This window comes from Coregonus lavaretus (genome assembly GCF_964263955.1).
Source record: "Coregonus lavaretus genome assembly, chromosome: 6".
NCBI lineage: Eukaryota > Metazoa > Chordata > Actinopteri > Salmoniformes > Salmonidae > Coregonus > Coregonus lavaretus.
In genome coordinates this window covers 46,676,320-46,685,879 of record NC_139993.1, presented here as the reverse complement: position 1 = coordinate 46,685,879, position 9,560 = coordinate 46,676,320, and the positions used below count along the sequence as shown (strand labels likewise).

The following is a 9,560-nucleotide window of genomic DNA, read 5'->3' as shown; positions in this document are numbered from 1 at the left end:
ACACACACATACATAGACACACACACACACACACACACATAGACACACACCCACACAGACACACACACATAGACAAACTCACACATGTAGACACACACACACACACACACACATAGACACACACACACATTGACACACACACACACATAGACACACATAGACACACACACACATAGACACACAAACACAGACACACACACACACACATAGACACACATAGACACACACACACATAGACACACACACACACACACACACACATGTTACCATGCCAGTCTCTGGAAACTGTCATGGTAACATAGACCTTCCCTCCAGTATACTGTAAACTCTGGAGCAACGTCCATGACTGAAGGAATCTCAAGTAATCTCAACTGACAATGAAGACAGGATTCAGTCCATTAAAGTTCAAAATCAGACTTTGTTGCAAACATGAAATAGATGTGTAGAGTGTTCTCTTTTCCTTTCATAGATCAGTGGTCAGTCAGGGTTTAGAGGCGACTGGCTGAGAGACGTCCAGGAGAGGGGCTTCTGCTGTGGCTAAAAGCCTGAGAGAGATGGGGGAGGGAGAGAGAGAGATGGAAGGGAGATAAAAGCTGTCCGTTACACTGAGCATTTCTTGCATCTTTGGATTTGAGGTTTAGTTACTATCTCCCACTAATACTACGTCTAGGAGTTACTGGTGTTTTCGTACTTACCCTAAGGGCTCAGGATATGCATGTATGTATTTTGGTGGTAAGACAAAAGTTTAACACTAAATCACACATGCACAGCTTTCCCAGCTGCTATTTTAGTGCATCATAAAACACTGGGCTGTCCCAAAGAATGACAATAAATCATATCTAAACAACCTTCCAAAGGGTTTGTTGATATTTGTGACATTCTTGAGTGTTAGGTCTCAGTCGTCGTAGTAACTTACGAGAGTGCGTGTGGGGCTGCCAGAGTGAGAACGAACAGGACTGTAGCTCCTGCTTCTGCTCCGCCACTGGAAGACAGCAGAGAAACCACATCAATCATCTATTTTCTATTGTGATCATGTATAATTGCTAAAACAAAGCCCATGATTCTACAGTTATTTTGAAGGGAATGAAGGTGCATCAGTACCAGAGCTCCTCTCCTGGTGACGGCCTCTCCCTTCACTATGACACAGTCCCCCTCCACCAGCGCTGGCCACACATGGTACACCACCAGAGGAGCAGTAAACTCAGAGTCATAGCTACGACGATACCTGGCAGAGAGAGACAAAGAGAGAGAGAGAGAGAGAGAGAGAGAGAGAGAGAGAGAGAGAGAGAGAGAGAGAGAGAGAGAGAGAGAGAGAGAGAGAGAGAGAGAGAGAGAGAGAGAGAGAGAGAGAGAGAGAGAGAGAGAGAGAGAGAGAGAGAGAGAGAGAGAGAGAGAGAGAGAGAGAGAGAGAGAGAGAGAGAGAGAGACAGAAAAAGGAGAGAGGAGTGTAAATATGTGACAAGGGTGACATCTAGTGGTAGGGATAGAAATGATATATCTCATCTTGTTATTGTTATTTCATGAAGTTAATGGATGCAGACTGACTTGTTGTCGCTGTAGAGTTCTCGGTCGCTGGTAAAGGCCAAGTCCAGAGGAGGGTCCAGTGTCTGCATTGCAAACGCCACTCTGCATGTCTCCCTGATGAAACCGCTGATTAGGACAAAGTCCACCTCCGGAGGGAAGGAGATCCGTGGGTTCACATTCATGGCGTTGATCACGTCCTGGGAGAGGAAACAACATTACAATACACTCAGACACACACCTCCTATTAACAAACACTCAATGAACTACAGTGCATGAGACTCAGGAAATTGGAATGTAAAGGTGACTGGAATTTCCAGGTTTTTGTAATATGTCAGTAAGAGAGAAAAGTGTAGCCCATACATTAATGCTGGCCTGCACGTCGTAGAGGTCCAGGTTCCTGACGATGTAGTCCACCACTGAGTCCTCCAGGATCTCTGGCCCCAGGTGGGAGGGAGACAGGGTCTTCCTCACACGCAGCTTGAACTGGCGGTAGGCCAGCTTGGCTGCCTGGAAGGCCTCCTGATAAACACACACACACACAGGAGATTAGAGATGAGAGATACTGTATGGAATAGGAGATTTATAGAGAAACCAACACCTCAGGTCTGACATATCAAATTCACAGGTTGTACTGTATGTAGCATTATTCCATATGTACAGGGTGTCCAGATGTCATACCACAGTGGCAATGAAGATGATTATCTGGACCATCTCCGGGTCGTCTATGTATTGTCTTAGCAGGCTCTGGGCCTCCAGGCGCTCCACAGCATACAGGTCACTGAAGCGGGACACAAGTCGTGCGTGGCGGGACGAGTTGGTGAGCTGGGCCCGGGTGGGAGACTCACTCCTCAGGGGGCTGGAGTGGTGGCGACGTCTGGGCAGGGGGCTGGGGGAACGACTCCTCACCAACCTGACAGAGATACAAAGGGAGAGTGGAGGGAATGTTGGAGAGGAATGTGTTCAAAATATCATGCAAAAGAGGAAAGAGAGGGAAGTAAAAAGAAATACAGTATTTTCAACACATTGTGGGCCATCTTGTGGGAGGAGGAGAGAAATTGAAATTAGATTTACTGTGTGTGTGTGTGTGTGTGTGTGTGTGTGTGTGTGTATGTGTGTGTGTGTGTGTGTGTGTGTGTGTGTGTGTGTGTGTGTGTGTGTGTGTGTGTGTGCGTGTGTGTGCGTGTGTGTGTGTGTGTGTGTGTCCTGCTCACCTCTCTTGCAGCATGCTCTTCTCTGCTGTAAGGAAAGACACCTCATCCCTCAGCAGACGCCCCTGCCTCTCATAGTCATCCAGAATATTCAGCTTCCTCTTGTAGGTCTCCACCTGGTCACAGGCCGCACGCAATCTGACACACAGATACACACAATAATAACCTCAGAATATACACATCAATAAGCCAAAGAGGACAACTAATACTCACATGAACATTTTACAAAACTGTATAACAGTATGTACAGTATCACTCACTCTGCTTTCAGCTGTAGTATCTCATCCTCTGTGGCCAGCAGAGTTGTGGCTGACATGTTTTTGGTGTCATCCAGTTGCAGATGAGTATCCGCCAGTCTGTAAACCCATTTAACATACCAGTAGGTGAATAACACTTAGACCAGAAAGTTAGTCATACGTTACCTGGTGTAGACTTATTTGGTCGGATTGAAATGAGTAGGTCCATTGTATAGATTAATAACAAATATTGTTTTGTTTAGTGCAGACTTACTCCTGTTTGATAGACTCCAGCTGCAGGCGAGTGGAGCACAGCTGAGTCTCCATCTTCTGCATGTCGTTCTCATGGGAGGCAGACAGCTCCCTGATCTTCCTTTCCTTCTCAACAGACTCCTGCATGACAACACACAGCATTTAGCCTTGACTATCACTGTCTTATTCACAATATGTCACAGGACAGAATAGAATAGAACAAATAAGTTAATATAAATAATTTGTACTTAAAGAATAATTTAATCTCTGTACAACCATAACAGAACACAGATGATTTCACCTGAATGAGGTTGAGGCTTGTGTCATTGGTGACAGAGGAGGTTGCCATGGAGAAGCAGGTCCCCAGCCATGGCAGCAGACGTGATTTGAGCACGTCCACTCCCGCATAGTGACCACCTGACTCAAAAGAAAAAAAGGCTGTCACGCCCTGACCTTAGAGATCACCTGTATTCTCTGTTTGGTTAGGTCAGGGTGTGATTTGGATAGAATCTAGTTTATCTATTTCTATGTTGGCCGGGTGTGGTTCCCAATCAGAGGCAGCTGTCGATCGTTGTCTCTGATTGGGGATCATACTTAGCCATTTTGCCTACCTATGTTGTGGGATCTTGTTTCTGATTATGTTTCTGTTTAGACTTGTTGCTGTTAGCGTTTAGAACTTCACGTTCAGTTGTGAAGTGTTTATTTATAATATTAAACATGTACGCATACCACGCTGCACCTTGGTCCGATCCTTTACACATCGAACATGACAGAAGATCACACCACCAACGGACCAAGCAGCGTGGCCAGGAGGAGCAGACACCCTGGACACAGGTGGGGAAGACATTTTGGACATGGGAGGAGATATTAGCCGGTAAAGGACCCTGGGCGAAGGAAGAAGCCCAGGCAGGAGAGGATCCACGGCGACGCCGACGGTGCCGACCGCGAAGGAAGCACGAGAGGCAGCCCCAATAAAAAAAAATTGGGGGACACACGGAGCAGAAGGAGGCCCTGAAAGGGCTGACTGTGGAGGAAGAGGAGGCAGCTATTATAGAGGCCCTCCAAGACATGCAGCTCAGCACTCTGAGAGAGGAGATAACTACCTTACGGGGGCTGTTAGCTAAGAGAGAGCAGGAGAGCTCCCTTCAGAGGGAGGTGCTGCAGGAGGCCCACAGGGAGAAGGAGTCAGTGGATGCACGGAGAGAGGAGCTGGCCAGACAACAGGAGGAGCTGAGAGAGGAGTTAACCTTACAGCAAAAGAGAACGCAGTCCTTAGAGCAGAGGCTGGCGGAGCCAGGTTTCAGAGTAGAGCCAACTCCCCGCACTCGCGTTAAGGAGCGTGGGACCATACAGGCACCCTGTTATGCTGTGAAACGCACTGTATCTTCAGTGCGCATTCACAGCCCGGTGCGCTTGGTGCCCGCACCCTGCTCTTGCCGGGCTAAAATGAGCGTTCAGCCAGGACGGGTTGTGCCTGCTCCTCGCACCAAACCAGTGGTGCATGTCCCTAGCCTGGTACGGCCCGTGCCTGCTCCTCGCACTAAACCAGTGGTGCGTGTCGCCAGCCCGGTGCGCCCCGTACCTGTTCCTTGCACCAAACCTGTGGTGCGTGTCTCCAGTCCTGTACGGCCCGTACCTGCTCCTCGCACCAAACCAGTGGTGCGTGTCGCCAGCCCCGTGCGCCCTGTACCTACTCCTCGCACCAAACCAGTGGTGCGTGTCCACAGCCGAGTGCGTCCTGTGCCAGCGCCCCACACTGGCACGAAGCCACCAGTGATGATCCATGGCCCAAAGAGTCCAGCTCCGGTCTGCTGCTCCACTCCAGTGCCAGAGCAGTCCGCTCCACCGGTGCCTAGTCCAGCTCCGGTCAGCTGCTCCACTCCTGTGCCAGAGCAGTCCGCTCCACTGGTGCCTAGTCCAGCTCCGGTCAGCCGCTCCACTCCAGTGCCAGAGCAGACCGCTCCACTGGTGCCTAGTCCAGCTCCGGTCAGCTGCTCCACTCCTGTGCCAGAGCAGTCCGCTCCACTGGTGCCTAGTCCAGCTCCGGTCAGCCGCTCCACTCCAGTGCCAGAGCAGACCGCTCCACCGGTGCCTAGTCCAGCTCCGGTCAGCTGCTTCACTCCAGTGCCAGAGCAGTCCGCTCCACCGGTGCCTAGTCCAGCTCCGGTTATCTGCTCCCTACCAGAGCCGGGGCAGTCCACTTCACCGGTGCCCAGTCCGGGTCCGGTCGTCTACTCTTCCCCCATGCCGGAACCATCCGCTCCTCTCCAGGGTCGGGGGCTCCTACACCAGGGTCCAGACAGGACTTGGTGCATCGCGGGAGGACTGAGAAGGGGAGCATCGCGCCGGGGTCCAGACGGGACCGGGCGTGCAAAGGGGAGGCAGGATGGGAGAGGAGTTTACTGCCTACGTCACGTCCGAAGCCGGAGCCGGAGCCGGAGCCACCACCGAGGCTGGAAGCCCACCCGGACCCTCCCCTAATGAGTCAGGTTTTTGCGGACGGAGTCCGCACCTTAGAGATCACCTGTATTCTCTGTTTGGTTAGGTCAGGGTGTGATTTGGATATAATCTAGTTTATCTATTTCTATGTTGGCCGGGTGTGGTTCCCAATCAGAGGCAGCTGTCCGATCCTTTACACAACGAACGTGACAGAGGCATTATCAGACAATTGTTTGGGTAAGGCAAAAGAGAGGAGAGTTGTGAGGAGAAGCTTAAACACATACCCTCTCTAGCAGTGAGGTTGAGGATGGTGAAGAGTTGTCCCTGTATCTTGGAGGTGAGCTCCACCAACTCACAGCACCTGTTCAGATTCTGGTCACAGGAGATGACCTAGGAAGGTGGCAAACAGGGTTGAGAATAATGAACCAACACAAACGGGACACACTATTTAAAGCTAGTCCTTAATCGAAACAATAACAAAGCGGTCGCCCCGCCTCTTTTCGTAAAAAGCTGAGGGATGTGCCTGAAGAAATGTAACCACTCTCAAATTCATAGACAGAGCTACAGTGAGGGAAAAAAGTATTTGATCACCTGCTGATTTTGTACGTTTGCCCACTGACAAAGAAATGATCAGTCTATAATTTTAATAGTAGGTTTATTTGAACAGTGAGAGACAGAATAACAACAAAAAAATCCAGAAAAATGCATGTCAAAAATGTTATAAATTGATTTGCATTTTAATGAGGGAAATAAGTATTTGACCCCCTCTCAATCAGAAAGATTTCTGGCTCCCAGGTGTCTTTTTTACAGGTAACGAGCTGAGATTAGGAGCACACTCTTAAAGGGAGTGCTCCTAATCTCAGCTTGTTACCTGTATAAAAGAGACCTGTCCACAGAAGCAATCAATCAATCAGATTCCAAACTCTCCACCATGGCCAAGACCAAAGAGCTCTCCAAGGATGTCAGGGACAAGATTGTAGACCTACACAAGGCTGGAATGGGCTACAAGACCATTGCCAAGCAGCTTGGTGAGAAGGTGACAACAGTTGGTGTGATTATTCGCAAAAGAACTGTCAATCTCCCTCTGCCTGGGGCTCCATGCAAGATCTCACCTCGTGGAGTTGCAATGATCATGAGAACGGTGAGGAATCAGCCCAGAACTACACAGGAGGATCTTGTCAATGATCTCAAGGCAGCTGGGACCATAGTCACCAAGAAAACAATTGGTAACACACTACACCGTGAAGGACTGAAATCCTGCAGTGTCCGCAAGGTCCCCCTGCTCAAGAAAGCACATATACATGCCCGTCTGAAGTTTGCCAATGAACATCTGAATGATTCAGAGGAGAACTGCGTGAAAGTGTTGTGGTCAGATGAGACCAAAATCGAGCTCTTTGGCATCAACTCAACTCGCCGTATTTGGAGGAGGAGGAATGCTGCCTATGACCTCAAGAACACCATCCCCACCGTCAAACATGGAGGTGGAAACATTATGCTTTGGGGGTATTTTTCTGCTAAGGGGACAGGACAACTTCACCGCATCAAAGGGACGATGGACGGGGCCATGTACCGTCAAATCTTGGGTGAGAACCTCCTTCCCTCAGCCAGGGCATTGAAATGGGTCGTGGATTGGTATTCCAGCATGACAATGACCCAAAACACACGGCCAAGGCAACAAAGGAGTGGCTCAAGAAGAAGCACATTAAGGTCCTGGAGTGGCCTAGCCAGTCTCCAGACCTTAATCCCATAGAAAATCTGTGGAGGGAGCTGAAGGTTCGAGTTGCCAAACGTCAGCCTCGAAACCTTAATGACTTGGAGAAGATCTGCAAAGAGGAGTGGGACAAAATACCTCCTGAAATGTGTGCAAACCTGGTGGCCAACTACAAGAAACATCTGACCTCTGTGATTGCCAACAAGGGTTTTGCCACCAAGTACTAAGTCATGTTTTGCAGAGGGGTCAAATACTTATTTCCCTCATTAAAATGCAAATCAATTTATAACATTTTTGACATGCATTTTTCTGGATTATTTTGTTGTTATTCTGTCTCTGTCACTGTTCAAATAAACCTACCATTAAAATTATATAATGATCATTTCTTTGTCAGTGGGCAAACTTACAAAATCAGCAGGGGATCAAATACTTTTTTCCCTCACTGTATGGATGCAAGGACTGACCATCCATGATATCAAAATGATAGTTTTAACCATGTTTAAATTGACATTGTTTAAAAACATTGGAGTAAAACAAGCTTATATTTTGGGTTTGACAGTTGAACTAAGTTCATGAGGCTTTTATATTGTTCATGAATCAGTGGGTATAGATCAATAATGTATAAGTCCAAAAATAGATGTAGCAACTAAGGATTCTAGATTTAAAGAATAACATTTATTTATGTAATCTCAGCTGCGGGGTCAATTTAGGAGACTTCACATGGCTGATTGATTAGTGATTATCTTTAATAATCATATTGAATCTAGGATATGTGCATATAAAATACATTATCTGTGATTTCTAGTGAGTCAAATGCGCTAGTTGGTCTCTGGAGTATGTGATAATGCATTGGTCCAATCAGGACATGCCTTTCAGGTTACTACCAAAATGCTCCCAGGGGCTTACTCGAAACACTTGCTTTCAAAGTCACAATGAATGGTTTCACGGTTGCCAGGACGACTGGCGTCCATAGCAACCAAACTCCAAAATCAATGTAATCAAAACAAGTGAATCCCTTTACTGTTACATTGTTACATTGTTTCAATCCATTGCGATACAGTGTAACAAACATGCCAACGTCAAATTATTCTAATATCTTTGACTACATCTAATCAAGTGTGGCATAATCAAGTAGGCTAATGAAGTTATTTTAGAGACATGTGTGGATAGACATTTTAAGGACGAAACAAGTTATCAAGGGAAGAACACATTTGATTGAACACAAGTGATTAATTAAATAGCCTACTGAATTCCACACCAATATCATATTTCTTACAGACTACTATTATTTAGACAACTAGGCTATTACATATAAATAATAATTGTAGCCTTATCTAGGCCTAGTTGGTTCCTTTTCAGCCACCAGATTTAGGGTATAAATAAATTATTGATGACTTACATGGTAGTCCTTGTACCAGCACTCAAGTTTGTCCTGCATAACGCTGAGGGAAGATGTGTTCACCAGCCTCCTTAGCGAGTCGGCCATGTCTGCTCCCCTCCCTAATCCTGAAAGGTTTAACGCTCTTGGGCAACCGTGGGATTTTATCTTGGGCGAGAGCGCCACTTGACAGGCGCGGGCTCCATTTTTATACCAGCTGTAAAAATTCTTGCCCTTGACGTTTTGTCCACCTTCGTTACAATGGGTGGCAAGCGCCACCTCAGTTGTGGCAACGCTTTTTACTCAGAATACAGAGTGAGAACGTTTGCTAAAGCTTGCATTGTTTTCATGAATAGTCTGGTTATTCCCGAGAGAGAGGAGGATAGCCCACACACGGTGCTGCTTCTGCAGGCAGCTCCTTTATGATACAGGTGCACAGGTGTAGTCGGCTGTCTGGGAGGTAAACGAGACCATTGTAATGTCATACTGTCACACACACGTGGGTGCTGTGTCAAGCACAGGAAAAAACTGTGGAGCATAGACAAAGCTATTTCCCTAATGAATTTTAGTCCAATAAATGACACGTCTCTTTTTGGCCACATAGGTAATAGCCTAAAGAAAATAAACTAATGAGGTGGCCATTTTAACATTTGGATCAATTATAATTTTCGAACGTTAATATTATTAAACTTCAACAACCATAACATGCTCTGTGTAATTGGTGGACAAATGGTCTGGACTCATGTCTATTCAGAAGCCCCGCCTGCAAGTTATCTATGGAAAAAATATGAATGGACATGCTTTATGTGGAC

At 47.1% G+C, this 9,560-nt stretch overlaps 1 protein-coding gene across 1 annotated transcript; it reads right to left on the bottom strand.

The window, feature by feature from the left end:
• Nucleotides 1-488: 488 nt before the first annotated feature.
• Nucleotides 489-8,856, bottom strand: LOC311130929 (mitochondria-eating protein-like; the record flags this gene model as incomplete). The annotated part of the gene is made up of 12 exons (XM_084163741.1): nt 489-545; nt 917-982; nt 1,102-1,225; nt 1,546-1,721; nt 1,885-2,043; nt 2,203-2,434; nt 2,736-2,870; nt 2,993-3,088; nt 3,243-3,361; nt 3,522-3,637; nt 5,944-6,049; nt 8,770-8,856. 12 exons carry the CDS (start codon nt 8,854-8,856, stop codon nt 489-491), a joined length of 1,473 nt encoding a protein of 490 aa, XP_084019867.1.
• Nucleotides 8,857-9,560: the final 704 nt, after the last annotated feature.